Source organism: Lepidochelys kempii, chromosome 11 (assembly GCF_965140285.1).
Source record: "Lepidochelys kempii isolate rLepKem1 chromosome 11, rLepKem1.hap1, whole genome shotgun sequence".
Classification (NCBI taxonomy): Eukaryota; Metazoa; Chordata; order Testudines; family Cheloniidae; genus Lepidochelys; species Lepidochelys kempii.
Genome location: NC_136390.1, coordinates 44,971,318 through 44,993,306, shown reverse-complemented (window position 1 = coordinate 44,993,306; position 21,989 = coordinate 44,971,318). Strand labels below are relative to the sequence as shown.

Sequence of the window (21,989 nt, the reverse complement as noted above, 5' to 3'; positions counted from 1 at the left end):
GGAGTCTGACAGGTGCCTGCCCCTAAGCAATAGTGTAAAAAAAATGGGGGGGCACCGCTTTTTGGCACCCCCAAATCTTCGCCCTAGGCGGCCACCAAATCTTGGCACCCTAGTGGTTACACTGGCCCTGGGCAAGAGGAGTCTGTGTCAGGATTGCTCAAGCACTTCTGGACAAGCCAGCATAGAGATGCAAGTTAATGCGTTGTAGCATTAATTTATTAGTCGCACCATTCATAGCTTCTGTAGGATAAGCTTCTTGTGCACCCCAGGGGCTCACTGCATTCCTCCATTCTATCCCATGCATGCCACCATCCCATCCTCTAGTTGAGGGACTCCCTGCAGCTTTCCCCAATTTCTCCTCTGCCAGGGGTTGTGTGTGCATCCTCTATGGCAGGTGCCACATATCAGAGGCTCTGGGAGCATTCCTTCCTGCCTCCCCCACCCCCTCATTGCCAACAGCACTGGTTGCTCCTAGTCACCACATGCTAGGGGATGTGTATGCCCCCTTTCCTCCTACCAGCATCCCCAATTTTGCCCCCACACCAGGGATTCTGAGCACTCCCTGCCCTTATGCCAGCTGCGGTGTGCACACACCCCATTCCCCCTATCATTATTATTTGTCTAGGAGATAAGTCACTCAGTGTGTCAACATGTTAAACTCTTTAGGCAGAGGGGAGATGGGGCAGTACTGTTATGCTGGAATGCATTAATAGATGCCATCAACCAGTTGCTTGATCTGTAGACAACTGCAGAGTTTCTTATAACTATCCTAAATCGACAGCACTGGATCCTTGGGTCCCTACTTTCCCCCCTTTTGGTTTCTGATTTTCCCCAAAGCTGTAGGATTCCAATCACTGCTGCCTAGACCAATTCCTGGAATTTTGGAATTGAGTAGCTGTGTCATTCAAAAGTTACCACCTTATAGACAGTCAGCCATACACAGAAATGCAAAAATGTCAATTTGACAGCATTTAAGTTCTAAAGAGACAAGCACCACTGTGTTTTATTTGAATGTGTAATAATTAGACTACACATTAATTGTAAGCTTCCACTAAAGCATGTGCATGCTGAAACTAGCAGCACCAGAATGAAGCAGAAAGGCTGCCACATATACACAGCTTCTACTTATGATAGAGGGAGTTAGAATTTTAATCTTCCTCACTTATAAACTACAGCATCAAGAGAGCACCAAGCAGGTCAGGCAGACATTCTAGCAGGGCCTAGCACTGCCAAATTTCAATATTCTACACTGCAGTGCCCTCTGCTGCATGCATTCCCCACTATGAAAACTTTTTATTTATTTGGACCAACTTCTGTAGATGAGAGAGAGACACAAGCTTTTGAGCCACATGGAGCTCTTCTTCAAATCTTGGAAGGGAACTCCCAGGATCACAGATGTTCGTCCAATGAAAGATATTTCCTTACCCACCTTGTCTATCCAATATCCTGGGATTGCAACAGCTACAACTTGACTGCATACAACTTTTTAATTTGTGATATTGGGCTATACAGCTACTAGACCTGCGATGTAATAGCGGGATTCAGTACACTAGTTTTGCAATGCAATAGAATTTTGTTTCTTTTATTTTTTTCAACTATGTCAAAGCCACTAAAGTCAGCAGCAAGTCTGAAGGCTTTAAAAAAAAAAAAGTCAGATTTGAGTTACCCAAGTGCAAACCGTAGACTTGTTTGTGGTCCCTACAAATATAATCAGAATAGACATATGGTGAATTCACAGCCTAAAATGGAATCCATAATCACCAGTTGCAATCCTTTTAACTTTTCCCTCTTGTAAATGAAACCTTAAACTGATCTAGTTTTTAAATGTGCTTTTAATCTGATATTTCAATTAAACATTCATGATAGCACTAAATTATTACACGTTCTCATTTTATCATCATACTCTGGTGTAGTTAAGGCAATATATAACATCTTGACAGACCAAATGTGAACAAGCCGCTTTTATAGTAAATTCCAAACTATATTCTGATTGCTACTCTGGAATTCAATTTCAACATGTATATATTATTTATCATGAATGATAAAATGAGAAAGTGCCACAAAGAAAAAAAGTAGCAAATTTTTTGAAGGGGCTGTATATGGGGCATTTCTGCACTCAGGAATAGAATTATCTTTATTGTAAAATAAAAGAATCACATTACAATAAAAAAGAAAATAGCATAACCAAATATTTTGCACTTTTAATGTCTGTTGCACTTAATATTCAACAATTTTGGAAATTTTGTGGCACAGTTACACTGAAGTCTATAACAATAGTCACGCTCATAGATCATTTATCTCACTCTCTTGTGCCAGACATCAAAGCAGGGCACAGCATGTAGTCGTACATACTTTTGTCCATTAAAAGAACACTCTAGGCATCCATAGACTGTCTCTCTTTTAGACTTTCCCATTCCACAAAGGGCACAAGGACCTTTTGGGATGTTGTTATTAAGTAAATTAACCCGGATATGAGACCCTTCTCTGAGATAGCTTGTAGAGATATCAGTCATGCTTGCAGCTTTTTCATAATAGTCTGTGAAAAGGTCCTCCAAGTAAGCATCTGAATTAGCAATGATATCCATTACCCTTTTATCTGAAAAAGAATGCACACAAAATAGCAATGATTTGTCATCACATTATGAACACACCATGACACATCATACAGTTAATCCACTGACGGAAATAAGTACTGAGTTATGAAGCCATATTGGAGACACCATTTTATGGTTGTAACTAGATTTTCCATTGAAACCTTAATATTGACACTTTTACTTCAAAGGGTGGCAGAAATTTCTTACAGATATCTTCGCCAGAGGACAATGTTGTTACTGGTGAAATAACAACCCTACATCTCATGAACATTTTGAGCATTTGAAAAGTTGGTGATAATTCACATTTGAAATGTTTCTCTAACTTTTTGTTGGGGGCGGGTGGAGGAAGAAAGGAGGGTAGGAAAAAGAAATGGACATCAAACACTCCAAATATAGTTTAATTCTGGTGTCATCCAGGAAGGCCAGCACCTAATTAGTTTTGGAAAATTTGGTAGGTATATTTCTGAGCTGTTTATGGAATTCAGGACACTATTTACAATGGTATGTAGACTCACTGATAAACTCTGCAAGAGCAGAGACCTCCCATCAGATCCCAGTAGCCTTTGGATTTTATAAATATTCCAGCACGCAAAAGAAGTGTTTGTGTACATCTGCAGGATTTAGAATCTCCATAGGAATGGGACTGCAATCACTCTATCCTCCCAATAGTGATCAGACAGCACACTCCAACAGAGCAGGGATCATTTTCTTCCACTTTCAACATGAGCATACATGCCTCAGATCTTGAATAATCTAAACACCTTCACAAGACAGGTTTGAGATAACTCTTGTACCTGATACAGGCCAGAAAGGTGAATGCAGATTATATTATAGTACAACAAAAAAGATTATTACCACATTCTCAAATCTAAATTGGTCATCAGTATCTAAAAAGAAGTGAAGTAATTTCCATTATGAATGGGAGCTGCAGGAACTCAGCACCTTTGCAAATCAAGCCATTTTTATTTAGATGTATAAATAAGATTTTAGTAACCTAATTTTAGGCACCTAAGATTGAAAGTATTGGCCTATACGCTTTTAATAAATATATCCAACACGGGACTCTCCATTTTACAACTAATGGAGTTGTTACATCAATAAGCAGTGTATAAGCAATGAAGAAACAGAAAGTTAGAGTACTGAAATCTGAACTTAGTATTTCCAGACTGATGTTTATACTTTTTGAAATATGAGTTTAAAGTGCTAATTTCCTAACTTTCATACCATGAGCCTGATCTTCAGCCTCTCTTAAATCCCCTTTGCACCAATGTGGGGCAAACTGGACTGAAAACTGTCTTAAGAGAGCAGGAAAGGACTCCCCTAGAGCAGAGAAATTCTGTGTTGTCATAAGGAGGGCACGGCCATCCCCTACACCAACTATTCCTGTCTCCCTATGCAGAGGTGATGTTCCAGGCCAAGAGTATGAAGCACTCCAAACAACTTGACCAGCAGAGTGATTCTTTGGAGACTTTTATCCATTGGTGCAGGTTAGGGCAGCACTGAGGCTACTTGAACTTGCACTACTGGTTGGTTTGGCCTCCAGCAGCCCCCTAGGATCAGGGAGGGGCAGTGGTGCAAGTAGAAATCATTTATTACCGGTACGCTGCACTCATGGGAGGGACACAAAGTGGGGGAGGGGGCACGTGACCTCCCCACATGACCCCCCCCAAATGACTACTCCCCTCCCCACCCCACCTCCAGCCCGGGGCACCCGCACTCTCCCCATCCCCTCCCCATGATCCACATCCATCCCACACTACCGGGGGTGGGGGGGAGCTCTGCCCTCCTCCCGCTGTGCCAGAGGCTTCTGCTGTACAGCCCCCAAGCAGGAGGACTCAAGAGATGCAGCTGTGTGGAAGGGCTGGGAGCCAGGCTGGGGGCGGTACAGCCACACCGGAGGAGCTGCTGACATGGAGCCACCCAGCAGCCCCATGTTCTGCTCCTTTTGCCACTGCAGTTCCCGGGAGATAAGGGCTCTCCAGAACCACAGCGGCGAAAGCAGCAGAATAACGTGGGGCCGCCGGGCAGCACCACTCCAGCAGCTCCTCCGGCGCGGCTGCTGTACCGCCCGCAGCCCGACCCCCAGCCCTTCTATGCAGCTACCTCTCCTGAGTCCTGCTGCCTGGGGTCTGTACAGCAGCCCCACTGGAAGACAGGGTGGGGGGTGGGGGGGGCGGTGCAGCAGCCGTGCCAGAGGAGCTGCCGGCGTGGGGCTGCCCAGAGGCCCCACGTTCTACTCCTTTCCCCGCTGCGGTTCCCAGGAACTGGGCAGCCCCACACCAGCAGCTCCTCCGGCGCGGCTGCTGTACGGCCCCCAGTCCTGTCCGCCGACGGGGCTGCTGTACAGACCCCAGGCAGGGGGACTCAGGAGATGCAGCTGCGTGGAAGGGCTGGGGACGGGCTCCTCCTCTGTCTTTCCAGGCTGCCGTTCCAGCTATAAATATCTTACTGGTATGGCATACCAGACCGTACCACCGTACTTGCACCACTGGGGAGAGGTAAAAGTGGAGTAAAGTCTCCTACACAAAGGGCACCATTAGAAGCAGATGTTTACTGCACCACCACATTTATCTTTATTTTTGTCTTTGTGTTTTTCCCCATTCTTAGAATAAGAAATACTGAAAATGGGAACAAGAGGCTGCTAGGCAGCTCTCCAACACCACACTCTACAAGCCATTACCCTCTGATCCCACTGAGGGTTACCACAAGAAACTACACCATCTGCTCAAGAAACTCCCTGAAAAAGCACAAGAGCAAATCCACACAGACATACCCCTAGAACCCCGAGCAGGGGTATTCTATCTGCTACGCAAGATCCATAAACCTGGGAATCCTGGACGCCCCATCATCTCAGGCATTGGCACCTTGACAGCAGGATTGTCTGGCTATGTAGACTCCCTCCTGAGGCCCTACGCTACCAGCACTCCTAGCTATCTTCGACACACCACTGACTTCCTGAGGAAACTACAATCCATCGGTGATCTTCCTGAAAACACCATCCTAGCCACTATGGATGTAGAAGCCCTCTACACCAACATTCCACACAAAGATGGACTACAAGTCGTCAGGAACAGTATCCACGATAATGTCACGACAAACCTGGTGGCTGGACTTTGTCCTCACCCACAACTATTTCACATTTGGGGACAATGTATACCTTCAAATCAGCGGCACTGCTATGGATACCGGCATGGCCCCACAATATGCCAACATTTTTATGGCTGACTTTGAACAACGCTTCCTCAGCTCTTGTCCCCTAATGCCCCTACTCTACTTGCGCTACACTGATGACATCTTCATCATCTGGACCCATGGAAAAGCAGCCCTTGAGGAATTCCACCATGATTTCAACAATTTCCATCCCACCATCAACCTCAGCCTGGACCAGTCCACACAAGAGATCCACTTCCTGGACACTACGGTGCTAATAAGCGATGGTCACATAAACACCACCCTATACCGGAAACCTACTGACTACTATACTTACCTACATGCCTCCAGCTTTCATCCAGACCACACCACTCGATTCATTGTCTACAGCCAAGCTCTTTGATACAACCGCATTTGCTCCAACCCCTCAGACTGAGACAAACACCTACAAAATTTCTATCAAGCATTCTTACAACTACAATACCCACCTGCTGAAGTGAAGAAACAGACTGACAAATCCAGAAGAGTACCCAGAAGTCACCTACTACAGGACAGGCCCAACAAAGGAAATAACAGAATGCCACTAGCTATCACCTTCAGCCCCCAACTAAAACCTCTCCAGCACATCATCAAGGATCTACAACCTATCCTGAAGGACAACCCATCACTCTCACAGATCTTGGGAGACAGGCCAGTCCTTGCTTACACACAGCCCCCCAACCTGAAGCAAATACTCACCAGCAACCACACACCACACAACAAAAACACTAACCCAGGAACCTATCCTTGCAACAAAGCCTGCTGCCAACTGTGTCCACATATCTATTCAGGGGACACCATTATAGGGCCTAATCACATCAGCCACACTATCAGAGGCTCATTCACCTGCACATCTACCAATGTGATATATGCCATCAAGTGCCAGCAATGCCCCTCTACAATGTACATTGGCCAAACCAGACAGTCTCTACGTAAAAGAATAAATGGACACAAATTAGACGTCAAGAATTATAACATTCAAAAACCAGTCGGAGAACACTTCAGTCTCTCTGGTCACTCGATTACAGACCTAAAAGTGGCAATACTACAACAAAAAAACTTCAAAAACAGACTCCAACAAGAGACTGCTGAATTGGAATTAATTTGCAAACTGGATTACAATTAACTTAGGCTTGAATAAAGACTGGGAGTGGATGGGTCATTACACAAAGTAAAACTATTTCCCCATGTTTATTTCCTCCCCCCCCCAAACTGTTCCTCAGATGTTCTTGTCAACTGCTGGAAATGGCCCACCTTGATTATCACTACAAAAGGGTTTTTTTCCTCTCCTGCTGGTAATAGCTCACCTTACCTGATCACTCTCGTTACAGTGTGTATGGTAACACCCACTGTTTCATGTTCTCTGTGTACATAAAATCCCCCTACTGTATTTTCCCCTGCATGCATTCGATGAAGTGAGCTGTAGCTCATGAAAGCTTACGCTCAAATAAATTTGTTAGTCTCTAAGGTGCCAGAAGTACTCCTTTTCTTTTTGCGGATACGGACTAACACGGCTGCTACTCTGAAAACTCCACTTGACTTCAGTGGTTCAGGATCAGGCTCATACTATAGTAAATTTAACTACCAGGGACAGTAAATATCCAGTTTTTAATTGTACTCAACATATAACATTGTTAGAATGTTTTCATGTTATTTGAAGATAAGAAAGAAAACCTGTAACTAGATAAAGGCCAATTCCCTGTCAATTGAAGATTATGCCCTACTGAGCATTTTCTGGTATTTTAAATTAATACATTAATAACATTTACAACCTCAACTTTATCTTATCTTTATGTATTATCCTTTGAGATTGACTATGCAATACTTTCTAAATTGTAAAAATATAGAACAGATTTACATGCTAAAATATTGTAGTTGTACAATTAGTATTTATGATCACCAATATAATTTATTTTAAGAAAACAATTAGAAGTTTTCATGATAAACAAAATAATATATTCACATAAATTAAAAATATAATTATTTAAAGCCAGACTCTTCCATTAATATCTTAAAATCTTTACAATTATTTTGAATAGATCTGATCACGGCCAAAATAGCTATTATCTTGGTGCAAATTTTAAAGTGAAATTCTATTTTGATTAGATGCTTTTGAACTTCTGACCTTGCCTACTAAGTCAAAGAAAAAAATACCATGTACTTAATCCATTTGATTAGTGTATTTGGACATAAATATCAAACATCATACTTTGGTGGAACAGATTCCTCCTTAATTTGTTCAATGAAAATGATCCAGATTGCTCTTTTTCAAATCCTCCTTTTGAAACTGGAGTGACACAGAACTCTGTATTAAAGAAAAAAGTAGAACCTTTGGAATGATGAAATTCAAAAGCTACACAATTTCAAAACACAGCTTAGTACAAAATGTTTTGTTATATAACACGTATTATAAAACTAAGAGAATGCTTAAAATTAAATTCAGCTTTTCTATTAGTCATTCTACTGGGTCTTTAATTCCTAGGAAAGATGGTGTAAAACCACATGCACACAGTGTTAGCACAAAAAATGAGATGAAGCAGAGAAAGAAGATGAGATGAAGTAGTAACTACTTAATTTATTAATTTAGATGGTTTATAGTGACTTTCACAAGAGGCATTTCCTTACGGTTTCCTGGCCAGGTTAAATGTCTAAGGCAGTCAGCATTCCATTAACAGACTGCCTCACGTTTGGAGTAAAAGCAGAGTCACAAACCCATTTGAAACCAAAAATGGAAAATCTGAAATTGTGACTGATTTTCCGTGATTCCCAACCATGTTATTCACCACATAATTAGCTGTAAAACTTTTAAATTAAACAAATAAAATTCTTAATTTTTTAGCCTCTAATATTGTAAAGAAAAGGCTTTGAAGTAAGTATATCATCTTAATAAATTTACAAAGAACGTTAAAGAGATATCCTAACAGCTCTCATTCATCTGTATTGGGGATTACCTCTGCACCTTAATGATAAAAATTTAAATATCAATATTGCTATTTCATTGGTCATCTTAGTAAAAACATCTAACTAGTGCACCTATCCCCAACTGTGCAGTGACAAAGTAAAATGGAAAATAATTCCAAAATTAGGATTTATATGTTCAATTTAATATTAAAATGAATATCAGAGGGATTCTGTACTGCTTGTATTATCGTTTTTCAAAGTTAATTCAATAACTACTGTTTTTTTTAAATGCACATAAGGTTGTCACAGAAATGTAAATGTGTCACTATGCTTCAAAATTCAGAGTGCCCCTGTCATAAAATGTATCTCCAATGTGTTGCAAAGCATGTGGGGCCCCAATCAGAGTCTCTAACAAGTGAGTAGTGTTATTTGCATATATGGAGGTAAGAATTACCTCATGGAATATTATCTATCTTTTTGGTTATATTTTTTAAATACAATCTAAATTATATGTCACTAAAGTCCTGATCCTGCACTTCTGAGGTCAATGGGAGTTTTGCCATTAACTTTAATGAGTGCAGGATCAAGCCCTAAAACTATATTATGGGTTATTATTACCCCCATACTTTGACTGACTGAAGGTTCCTATCTAATTGAAGTCCTGGGCTGGGATAAAGCACACTGGGAAATTAGGAGAATTTATAAACCACATCCTTTCCACAGACAGGGAGAGTATAGGCAGGTCAATCACTTTGTTCTGTGTAACTGTTCGTTTTTTTTAAACTTTGTAAAGATTTGGAGGTGACCGTGTCTGACTAGTCTCTGACTGTGTTTCATTGGTTTGTGGCAAACTGAAATAGAAGTTCCAGGCAGGGAAAATGTTTTTATCAATTTCACAGACGTGCCTTTTGGGGGGGGGGGGGGGCGGGGCGGGGCTGCCATGCCACATTCCTCTTTTATGGAGAAATGGATCAGATGGCCCTAAGATATTCAGTTTCTTACAAACCAGCAAAGGCATACACTGATATGCAGATGCATTTTTTAATGTTTCATTGTTAACAGTGTGATTTTCATTTTTCAAAAACTTACATTTAAATAGTTAATTCTGTGAAAGCATTTCCAGGATAAATCAGACCCTTTAATGCCTTTTATATTTATCCTAGCAAGAATTAATTGTGAATTAAAGCTAAGAATTAAAAGTGGATTAAGGCTCTGATGAGGTCAGACAACTGACATGTATAAAATTAAGTATGAGCATAAATATTTATAGGATTGGGGCTGACACATGTCAAGTCTCAGTTCAAGAACAATGTTTTAAAGAATCAAATTACTATATTAGCAATTATAATAATAGCACAAATAAATCACTTACCAAAATTACCATCCAAGTGAATATAAAGTTCAAATACACTAAATGCAATAGTTGTGTGAGCTGGAAAAACAATAGCTTTCTCTCGTCCTTTGTGATTTTGGTCCTCAATAATATGAAACTATGATTTTAAAAAGGAAAAACGTATTGCATTAAGAAAAAAATATTTACAAGAAAATGTGTTGAACAGAAATGAAAATTAAGAGTAATAGCTTTAAAATACAGTATGAAAATTTCAGCAATGGAAAGACTCTTTTGAAGTTGAAGATAAAACTCCACCTCCAAAGAAATTTTCTCAGTTCTAATCAGTATACTAATGTCATCCTTTCTTTTCTGCACTTCAGTAATGTTTGATACAGAGAAACTATCAACTTGCCATGGAAAATTAGGCATTTATATCTGATACATAAAATTAGTGATAAGCATAACTCAAAGGACTTGTAGGATTATGCAAACCTAATTATCCAAACCTAATGATATGCAAACCTTATTATCCAAACTTTCTGAGATTCCTTCTCTATGCATATCACTGACAATATCATAGCTTTATCCTTCTAGTCACCCAGACTCCCAACAAGCCTTAGCTTTCTGACTTCCTGCAACCAGGTCCAATCATCATATCTCCTACTTTGACAAGTCAGTCACAGTTTCTACTTGAGGTGAAGCTAAGAGTCCAATCCAAAGACCACTGAAGTTAATGGAAAGAGTCCCATAGACTTCACTGGATTTTGGATAAGGATCTGCAGGGCTGGCTCCAGGCACCAGCATTCCAAGCAGATGCCTGGGGCGGCAATTTAAAGGGGCGGCAGTCCGTGCGTCGTTAGGGCGACATGGGTTTTTTTTGCTGCCGTGGCAATTCAGCGTCAGTTTGTATCTTCACAGTCCCGCCGCAGCAATTTGGCAGCAGCTCCCTTCTTCAGGTGGCAATTCGGCGCGCTGCTTGGGGCTGCAAAAAGTGTAGAGCTGGCCCTGAGGATCTAAGAGGCCTGCTTCTGTCCTCTCAATAGCAGCTCCTCTTTGGAGGAGTCAGAGTGGGCCTCTCTCCTGTTTGGATGAAACAGCAATGACAGGGCCAATATCTTGTGTTGCCATTCTTCAGTGCATTCTCCAATGGAATTCAAATATTATATGGTCTGGAACTATATGCCACAAAGCATATAAAATCTTAATTCAACAGTATCAGGGCCCAGCAAACAAGATGCAAGAGGTGTTGAACCTTGCAATAATGCCACTGAAGTGAGAGTTGCAGAAGATAGGCATAAAAGAAGAAATATAGGGTGGATAATTATTGGAAGTTCATAGTGATAATAAAAGGGAGTGGTTCCTAAAGTTTTTTAGCAAGAGCTATGTCTTGGCCAATGCCTGGCCACCCCTCCTCTACACATACACACCACATCCCATTCCACCTTTGATTTATCTCATCTGTTTTCTGTATGTTCACCCTGACCTATGTCTTTTGTTCATTTTGTTTTTCACTTCTCATCTCTTTTCTTCTCTGTGTATTTTTTCTTGTTTTGCTTTCTATTTTTCCACCTTGTTTTTCTTTTCACCCCTCTTCTTTTCCCTGTTCTCCCTTTCAGGAGTCAGGAGGAAATTTTGATCATATTTTTCACATAGGCTATGATTTTCTTTGTATGGGAGTGAAGAAGAGTGCAGCTGGTGCCGACTGAAAGTGAGTAGGTAAGACTAACATAAAAATGTCTTCAAATCAAATTTACAGAAATAACTGTAAATATTACACTATTCAAACACTATCAAAACCAGCTCTCAAACTTAGTAGTGCTGGCCCTGAACACTAATCTTCCACCTTTCTGTCTGCTAGATGTTTTCTTATGGAGTTTGCCTTGTAATTTCATTCCAGATTGCACCTTCTCATCTATAGCACTGTAGCTGGTCCATTTTTAAATGAGGAATTAGCAGCTTTTAGAAGCAGTACATTCAGACTCAATTAACCCAACAGCAGGAACTGGGCAGGTAGAGGATATCTGTATTATTATTACTGTTATTATGATGGATGTTTCAGGGACGCAGCTGGCTCCCAGCCTGGTCGCAAGGCAACCCAGCAAGTTCAGATAGGCCCAATGAGCCCCTTCCAAACAGTTGTACTTCCTGATTGAGCAGAGGAGCCAACAGTCTGCTACTTGAACCTTGCAGCCACCACACGGTGGCTGCTCAATGCATACCACACCCACAGCCCTCCTTACCCTGCTCTCACTTATGCTTCCAGCTCCAGTCCTTGCTCCAAGCCCTGCCCTGCTTCCCACTCTGTTCTCGCTCCAGCTCCAGCCTATACCTGCTTCATCCCCAATCTCCCTGTTCCATTCTGGTTTCTAACTCCTATTTCCGACTCTTTGCTATGTCCCGGACTACAATTCCAGCTTACCCTTTGTTTTAGGATTCTGACTCCAGTTCTCAGCTTCAGCTTGGCCCCTCAATTCGGACTCTAGCTTTACCCTTGGACTGGTGCTTGATCCCTGGATCTTCACTTATCACCTGAACTGCCACCACAACCACCTGGCAAGGTCTTGTTCCATCCACAAGGCACAGTTCCCATGCCCTGGTAGCTTACAGAATGGCTACAAAGCCAGTTCTAAGGAATCTGGGACAAGTATCAGATTTCACTAGAACTGACTGGGATTTCAACTAGAACATGACTGTACCTCAGAACCAAGACAAATCACTGCAAACAAGGCCATCTAACCACCCTAATCCTATATAATTATAAATAACACTGTATTAACTTCCATTAGCTATTATTAAAGGGTAAATTGCATGACTGGGGGAATTAAATTAGAACTAGCTAATTCCTTCTTTCTCCATTCTTTTTAAGTGATCTGTCCCCTTCTGCCTTGTGCAGAATCTGGTTTGCAACCAAATTTTCTAATTGTAGAATCTGTGCATTTATGTAAAACAACCAATGTAAAATGCTCCCTTATATAAAATATCACAAAAGCTTCATATACATGAATAGTTTTTCATGTGTTAAAAAAAAAATAAGGCCCTGTGTGAGCAAAACAACAGTACTTGTTACCCATAAGACTGGTGATTTTAGAATTTGAAAAAGTGTACCAGTGTGACAAGCAAGTTCTCCTAATGTTTTTAATGTAATGTTTTTAATTATAGCTTATTAAAATAAATCATTTCAATATGGAGAGCATCACACACATAGCATAATTATGGTATATGGCCTATTCCAATATTAAATTAATAGAGTGGGGTGAAATCCTGGCCCCAATGAAGTCAGTAGGAGTTTTGCTATTGACATCAGTGGAGTCAAGATTTTACTGGCATAGTTTTCTCTAGATCTGAAAAGTAGAGAGAGGGTCAGAGTCTAATTTAATTTACATCAGTACAATTCCATTGACTTATATTGGTATTGCTCTGGATTTACACCAGTATAAATGCAATTAAAATCTGGTCACAAGTCCCTACAATAAGAATACGAGTCCCTACTATGCATTTTATTATTTAAAGAAGTCTATCAAATATATTTACCCTCATTGTTTCCCCACGCATACCAGCATGCACAGATAACGAGCATTGCCGTGTTGTTCTAATACTTTCCATGACCACACACAGAACCTCTTTCCTACTTTCTCTTGATTGTCGGACTAGGCAGTGATCAAAGTTAATTTTTCTAAAGTTAAAGGAGAAAAAAATCCACAGATAATTAGCAAATTAAACAGCAGCTAATAAAGTTAGACATTTTTAAAATCAGCAGGTTTGCCTAACTTGCATCCAAGAGTTTAAAAGAGTTGACTGAAGAGCTATTGGAACCATTAAAATTTATTTTCAATTAGTCCTGGAACGTAGGGAAGTTCCAAAGGACTGGAAAAAAGCTAATGTGCCAACATTTTAGAAAGGTAAACAAGAAGACCTGGGTTATTATAGATGGACTGACCTGGGATTCTGGGCACTAAAAAGAACAGCTGATATGGCACTTGATTAATAAAGGATTAATGGAGAGTAATATAACTAGTGCCAATTAACAAGGATTTATGGAAAACACATCTTGTCAAATTAACTGGATATCTTTTTTGAGAGTACAAGTTTGGTTGATAAAGGTAATAGCATTGATGTAATATACTTGGACTTCTGTAAAGCAATTCACTTGGTACCAGAGACGACTTGTGCCTGCTGAGAGTGGGGGGGGCATCCACGATTTAAAGGTTCACCCCCCAAACAGCTTGAGTCACGCCCCCGCAGGCTTGCCCCTCCTCTTACCCGCAGCAGCCCCTCCCTGCAGCTCCAAGCTGTTTACCGCTGCCTCTCCTCCCACGGCAGCAGCTTCCAGCTTACTGGTTCTAGCAGCTGCTGCACAGGGAGGGGGCCTAACTACACCATGTGACCAAGCAGAGCCACCAAACCCTGGCAAAAATCTGGGGGGGGCACATGACTCAAGCTGCCCACCCCCCACATCACCTCTGCTTGGTACCATGGACATTTTGTTTAGAAAACTAGAAAAAAACAAATTCATAATAACATACATTAAATGGATTAAAACTGGTTAAGTGATAAATCTCAACATGTAATTGTAAACAGGGGATCAAGCAGGTGTGTTTCTAGTGGGGTTCCTGGTCCTATGCTATTTAACATTTTTATCAATGACTTGGAAAAAAAACATAAAATCATTACTGATAAATGTTTGCAGAGGACAGAAGAGATTGGGGGAATGGGATGACTTGCTCACAGACTATAAGTACCTACATGGGGGAAACAGAAATTTGCAAGAGGGCTCTTCAGTCTAACAGACAAAGACATAGCAAGATCCAATGTCTGCAAGCTGAAGAGACACAAATTCAGGCTCAAAATAAAGCACTTTAAAAAAAAACACTGGGGGTAATTAACCATTAGAACAATTTATCAAGGGATATAGTGAATTCTGTATCACTGGAAACTTTGAAATTAAGACTAGATGTTTTTCTAAAAAGATATGCTCTAGTTCAAACAGGATATAATTCATGCAAGTCTCATGGCCTGCATTATGCAGGAAGTCAATGTACATGATCACCAATGGTTCCTTCTGGTCTTACACATCTATTTAATATATTCATAAGTCATCTGGAAAAGGTGGTGAACAGTGAGGTAGTAAAATTTGCAGATGATAACAAAATTACACAAGACAGTTAAGTGCAAAGCTGACTGCAAAAAATTACAAAGGGATCTCACTGAACTGGGTGACTGAACAACAAAATGGCAGATGAAATTCAGTGTTGATAAGTGCAAAGCAGTGCACATCGGAAAACATAAATTACCTGTTACCATTCAAGAAAGTGATTTTGAGTCATTGTGGGTAGTTCTCTAAACACATCCTTTCAATGTGAAGCAGCAGTCAAAAAAGCTAACAGAATGATAGGAACCACTGGGAAAGGAATAGATAAGAGAGAAAATATCATGATGCTACTATATAAATTCAATGTACATCCATGCCTTCAGTACTACATGCAGTTCTGGTCACCATCAAATAGAATTTGAGAAGGTAGAGAGAAGAGCAACAAAAATGATTAGGGGTATGGAAGAGTTTTCATAATAGGAGAGATTAAAAAGACTGGGACTGTTCAGCTTGGAAAATAGACGACTAAGTGGGGGGATATGATAAAGGTCTATAAAATCATGAACTGTATGGAAAAAGTGAAGAGGGAAATGTTATTTACCCCTTCACATAACACAAGAACAAGGGGTTATCCAATGAAATTAATAGGCAGCAGGTTTAAAACAAACAAAAGGAAGTACTTCTTCACACAACACACAGTCAACCTGTGAAACTCTACGTTGTGAAGGCCAAAAATATAACTGGATTAAAAAAAGAATTAGGTAAATTCATGGAGGACAGGCTCATCTATGGCTATTAACCAAGGTATTCAGGGACACAACCCCATGTTCTGGGAATCCCCAAACCTCTGGCTGCCAGTAGGTGGGACTGGACAATAGGGGATGGATCAGTCGATAATTACCCTGTTCTGTTCATTCCGTCTGAAGCATCTGGCACTGGCCACTGTTGGAAGACAGAATACTGGGCTGGATGGATCGTTGATCTGACCAGTATGGCCATTCTTATGTTCTTATTAAATGATCATACAGCAAATCTTATTCATTGATTTACAGTTCTCAAAGCCTAAACAAAAAGACTAATCACCCAGGATTTCAATGTAATTTCACATACTCTAACCATGGAATCACTTGGGTCAAGTATATAAAAATTATAGTACTAACCTAGTAGTAAGTTCCTTAAGTAATGTTGGTACTTCAACCTCATGTTTGGTCACTATACCAAATGAAGCTTTTACTGCAATAGAATCAGATCCAGCAATATTGACCCCAACATCACTCATCATCTGATTTCCTCGTCTACCATAGAGTGAAACATCTGATTTGTCTTCATAATTCAACAGCTGATAGGATGAAACACCTGAGGAAAAGAGTATACTTGCTGTGTTTTGGGGGGAAAGTCTCATGCCCATATACAGAAAATAAAATCAAAGTCCATTAGGTTATAAACAGAATAATACTGAAATACACCAACATTAAATGGCTGAGAATTGTAGTAGTGATTCAAACCAAGTCTGGCATTGCGCAAAACTGTTACTAATTTTACAGGACCAAACTTAAACTAAAGAACAGGGGTATCACTCTGAAAATATCAAACACAAACTTTATTCTTTTGGGGTGAAATTCTCAGAGCAGCAGAAGGGTCTCAGACAACAATCATACTTATTGCAATTCTTATAAAGTACCCTTTCATCCACAGATTTCAAAGCTCCTTACACAGGTGAGTAAGCGTTATCTACAATTTATTAGTGGAGAAACTGAAGCACAAATAAAGTGACTTGTCCCAGATCACATAGTACGTCAATGGCAAATTCAGGAACAGAATTTAAACTCTTAACGCCCAGTGTGATGCCCTATACTAGACCACATTGCCATTCTCATGACATTAAGAGAGGCTGTGGTGGTACATAGGGCCTTTGGTCGGTACAAGGGTAGTTTATGCCCGCTGTGATTTTTTGTTGTTGTTTTAAACACAATCCTCATGGACGAAGAGTCCCATAGAAAAATCATTTTAATAAGTGCCGAGTTTCTAGTTATATTTATAGTGGCAATTTAGCTGAATTAGTTTTTTGTTTCTGTAATACATGTGTGACACACATGACTACTAGTAGCATACCTGGCTTAATTTTCTGGCCCCCATTACCTAAAAGAAGTCAGTTAGAAAAGGTTAATACACGTGTCATGTGATAAGAATCAGCACGCACTGATTTCATTGTCTACTTTTATAATTTCTTCTGGAGAAGTAGCAAAATACATAGTAAGTAGTCTGACTTTCTTGAAATTTTGCATGTACGTAGATCTTGATATGAACTAAAGAATCCATTTTTGTTTGAACTCTATTCTAACTTAATAGGCATTTTTAGTTAATACTTCCCTTGTGATTCACAATATATTTCTGTTCTACTTGTGGAAAAAATTAGAAGATACTGGTTGATAATATAGCACGACTGAAGTCTTTTATTAACAAACAAAGGAAGATACAGACTTTTCAAAAAGTGAATTTTAAAGCTATTGAGTGCCACTTCTGTTGTAATTATATTTCTAATAAAGCGTGTTGTACATTTCACTCACAGTGCTAAGTAGCTTGTCACATTTTCCAGTACCTTTGTCATCCAAAAAGTAGAAATTCAATTACAAATTAAAGCACATTGTCTTCACGAGATGTAACCCCTATTGAAAGGGCACTGTCAAGGTGTTTTGTTTGTTTGACCTTTTAAAAACTAGATTTTACAAGAAATCTTTTGCAACTTTTACTTACACAAGTAATCTTACTTTCTCATAGGTGCAAGGCTAGAAGGATTTGACGTTATGTGTGTGTCAAGTCTCCGTGTAGTCTTGAAATAGAAATCTTTTTCCATAGTGGATTTTTCTGCTTTCATGTGCACTCACTGCATTAAAGAGTCATTGGGCCTGAGCGAGAAAGAATGACTCCATAGCCCGGTGGTTAGGGCACCCATCTGGACCCAGGAGACCCAGGGTCCAGTCACCATGCTCCAGTGACTCTTTAATTATTTATACACAGTGGAACAGCTTCAATTGAAGAGAGTGAGAGAGCCCCATGGTTCAGCGGTTAGAGTGCTCTCCTGACACAAGGGAGAGTCTCTGTTCAAAGTAACAACCGTGTTAGTCTGTATTCGCAAAAAGGATTACTTGTGGCACCTTAGAGACTAACCAATTTATTTGAGCATAAGCGTGAGCTGTAGCTCACGAAAGCTTACGCTCAAATAAATTGGTTAGTCTCTAAGGTGCCACAAGTACTCCTTCTCTGTTCAAATCCTCTTTCCCCATCAGGCAGCGGGAGGAACTGAATCTGGATCTCCCTTATCCCAAATGAGTGCTTTAACCAGGGGGTTAAAGTTATCAGGTGGACACCACCTCTTTCTGTGTGGAGTGAAGTAATTACATAACTCCCCCTTACAAGAAAGGGCTTAGGCGTCTAAGCCACCTGATGCCAGGAGAGAGGGTTCCCCATTGTGGAATGCACATAGAGATAGACACTTTTCTGCAGCCCGGAATTAGAAATCTTCATAACAGCTTAAGTCACACAGCTCTTGTCAGTCTTTCCTACTGGCTAGCTTAGGCAGCTCCCCATCTAGTTGATTGCATTCTCAAAGTGCCTATCTTGCAACATTCATTGTAAAGGAAGCCTAGGCACTTAATTCAGGCTATGTGGATCCCAGGTAGTTTGAATGATTTTCTAGCCACCTATAAGCTAGGGACTGTGACATTCAGCATCACAACACTTTTGTGCAACTGGACCTATAATTTAAATTTTGAACCTCCTACTTATGACAGAGTCTCCTTAAGATTTATTGGAATTATACATATCTAGAGGTAGTTACACTACTGAAATATGTGACTAAATTATAAAAACAAATTACTATGGCCCAATTCTTCAATCAGATCTGCATGGGCCCCTGTGCCTGAACAGATCCCCATTTAGCTGGTACAAGGGGTCAGTCACATGAATCAGGATTGGAGCCTGATTTCTATTCAACAGTGACGCTTCATGGAGATGCGTCTTGAAAACATATATATAGTACAATGGAACTTAAAATAACTGGAAAACAACATAGGCTAACATTTACCAGGAATCTTTTGTGAGAATACTTTTTCAAACACACATGGCTGAACTGTACTTGCTATTTATTAGTACACAAAAATCATCAAGATTTGTCAATAAAATGGATTCCTGAAAATTATTCCAGAATTTTAGCCATTTAGTAAACATATTTGTGCAGTTTTTTAAAATAGAAGTTTGACTATGTTTATCATTTATTTTTTCATTTCTCATTAATTGCATGACTAATGAAGATAATTATCTCTTAACTGTACTAATGCACAATTATATTACATATACTAATTAAATATATAACACCAGGTCTATGTTTACTACAAAAACTTAATTTTTCAGGCCTTAAAGAAGAACAAAAAAAACTTACCAGCTGAAATTTCTTTCTCTCCCTGAAGAATGTCTTTTAGGGCAAAAGGTGTCGAAGCAAATTTAGATTTTTTTGAAAGAAAACATTTTCTCTTCTTAATAACAAGACTCAGAGGTTGGTATTTGTCAGCCTCACTGAGGCTAGGAACAGGGACTAATCTCCCACCATCACCAACCTGCTTAACAAAGTTTTTGGTAGCAGCAGCAAACATAGTATGGCATTAATAATAATAATTAAAAAACCTGTATCAACTGCAGCTTCCAAACCTCATACTCATGTTAAAATATTTTAGTAATTGAATTCTCACATGGCAAAACTTAGAGTCTAGCTGCTTTGTTTAAAGCCTAGTTACATTTTACTTGGAAAAGAGAATCAGTAGGGTCATCACCACCCAGCTTCTACAGTGTATTGTTTTCCAACTTCCTTCTGTTATGCCATCTAATCCAGTACAATGAATAATAAATTAACTGTGTAAACTGATACAGAGATGATTGCTCAATCTTCAGTAGTATAATGCCATTATTTGAAAATAAGATGATTGCTTTAGAATCAAAAGACTACTAAATTCTGCAGTCATCTTTTTTTGTTGTGATTGCAAAGACAATGATATATTTGCCGTTTAATGTGCCTATTATCCAGCTGGATCCCAAAGTGCTTTACCAACGGGAATTCACCTGAGCAGGCCTGCTGAGCTACATAATTGGGGGCTGGAGGAGATTCCTTTCAGTGGTGGTTACATAATAACTCTATTAAAGAGCTCAGCCCTGAAGAAATAAACTTCAGATTGTGTGAACCTTTCTAAACGTTTTCCTTAGTTGATGTGTAGATATGACTTTACCCAAAGTTAGGGGACTTTACTGATGTTAGTCTCTCCCCAGGGTGAGGAAAGCAGAGATTTTTCTCAGCATGGTATGGTCTCACCTCTAAAAGAGTCTACTTTGCTGATGTTTACTGTCTTTTCTGGCTGGTTGGTGCATTTGAGTCAGGAGGGCTTGGTACATGTGTAATATTTTCTGTATCAGAAAGGATATTCTTGTGTTTTATTGCCTCTCCCCACATGATTATGTGTGGATTTTGTTCTGTGAGCTTGGGATGGGGGAAGAGGAATTTAACAGTTTGTTCCTTTATGGATGGTTGTGTGTGTCTGTGGGGCGGGGACGGAAGATTACTGGGGTGTGTCAGCATTTGGTAGGAGGATGTGACATACCAGGATACGATCCAGGCTAATGAGTAGCTATGTCACCCCTTCCTTGTAACCTGGGGTGCCTTTTACAATGCCTTGTTGCTGTAGCCTTAACCTGGACCGCTCACAAACAGCATGTAAATCTCTCCCAGTTATGTCTGTATGTGTGCTGCTGCAGCCAGCCAACCACACTTTGGCTCTTATCAGCCTTAGTTATGTTGCAGGGTGACTCCCACATGCCCCCCATCACAGATTTTCCTCCAGAAACATATGTCCTATATTGCACAGCCCCCCCCCCCCCCCCCCGCAGACAGTACACACACAACTTGTTACCATAAATGGAGTTACCCAGATATTTCAGCTTGAGCACACTGGATTAGATACAAAAAGTTTATTAACATAGAAATACTTGTACTCACTTAAAAGCTAATGAGCCATAAAAGTAAAAAATGGTTACAAAGAAAAATAAAGGTAAAATGCTCACTAGTGCCTAACTTAACAAAGCAAAAAGTTCTCACCACATGCTTTCACAAGTCTTACACTGACTAAACTCTTTAGGTCAGGACACCTGCCCTAGAGTATCCAATAACTGCTGCCTTTGTTTCCTCAGGTGCAGTGAATGCAAATGGCAGGGAAAGAGACAGAGAGGGGTTTCTTCAGGTGTTTGACCCTCCTTTTTATAATTTCAGTTCCCCTCTTGAAACATATTTCCAGCTGAGACCCAGGAGATAAAGAGTCTACCTAGAAAGATATTCCCTGATAGTTTTTTCACCTGTTTGAATTTCATCTTCCCTTCCTGCCTGATGACTCTGTTCACTGCTTAAATGCAAATTAAAGCAAGCACACAGTCCATTGTTTAGGACAGACCTATTTGCCAGTATCCAGTGGCGAGCTGGAGACGGTTTGCACCAGTTCAATGGAGCTGGTTTTTAAATTTAGAAGCCCTTTTAGAACTGGTTGTCCCTCAAAAGGGCTTCTAAATTTAGCAACTGGCCAAAAACGGCACATTAGGCGCTTACTCAGTGGGTGCTCCGGGGTTGGAGCACCCACGGGGAAAATTTGGTGGGTGCACAGCACCCACCGGCAGCTCCTAACCCCGCCCCATGTCCGGCCCCAATTCACCTCCACTCTGCCTCCTCCCCTGAACACACCGCCCCGCTCTGCTTCTCCCCGCCTCCCCACCCCCGGCTTCCCGTGAATCAGCTGTTCGCGTGGGAAGCCTGGGAGGGCTGAGAAGAAAGCGGCAGCTTCACACTCAGGCC

The 21,989-nt window shown here is 40.5% G+C and overlaps 1 protein-coding gene across 3 annotated transcripts; it reads right to left on the bottom strand.

Moving 5' to 3' along the window:
* Positions 1–2,201: 2,201 nt before the first annotated feature.
* Positions 2,202–19,755, bottom strand: PJVK (pejvakin). Of its 3 annotated transcripts, XM_073306028.1 has the most exons (7): positions 16,267–16,336; positions 16,008–16,048; positions 15,309–15,415; positions 13,549–13,690; positions 10,057–10,174; positions 7,993–8,088; positions 2,202–2,596 (listed from the first exon to the last, which is right to left on the bottom strand). In XM_073306028.1, exons 4-7 carry the CDS (start codon positions 13,618–13,620, stop codon positions 2,295–2,297), a joined length of 588 nt encoding a protein of 195 aa, XP_073162129.1. In that variant the 5' UTR covers positions 13,621–13,690; positions 15,309–15,415; positions 16,008–16,048; positions 16,267–16,336; the 3' UTR covers positions 2,202–2,294. The 3 variants fall into 3 exon arrangements, with proteins under 3 accessions (XP_073162129.1, XP_073162127.1, XP_073162128.1); XM_073306026.1 differs by lacking the exons at positions 15,309–15,415; positions 16,008–16,048 and adding an exon at positions 19,545–19,755 and having other exon boundaries at positions 16,267–16,462; XM_073306027.1 differs by lacking the exon at positions 16,008–16,048 and having other exon boundaries at positions 16,267–16,334.
* Positions 19,756–21,989: the final 2,234 nt, after the last annotated feature.

Bases quoted from the DNA above. Each gene is read 5' to 3' on its own strand.
- PJVK (XM_073306026.1), bottom strand. From the start codon at position 19,755: ATGTTTGCTGCTGCTACCAAAAACTTTGTTAAGCAGGTTGGTGATGGT. The intron at 10,175-13,548 runs GTAAATATATTT...TTAAAATCATAG, and splicing joins TGCGTGGGGAAACAATGAGG to TTTCATATTATTGAGGACCA. The intron at 2,597-7,992 runs GTATGATGTTTG...ATTCTTTTTCAG, and splicing joins GAGGAATCTGTTCCACCAAA to ATAAAAGGGTAATGGATATC.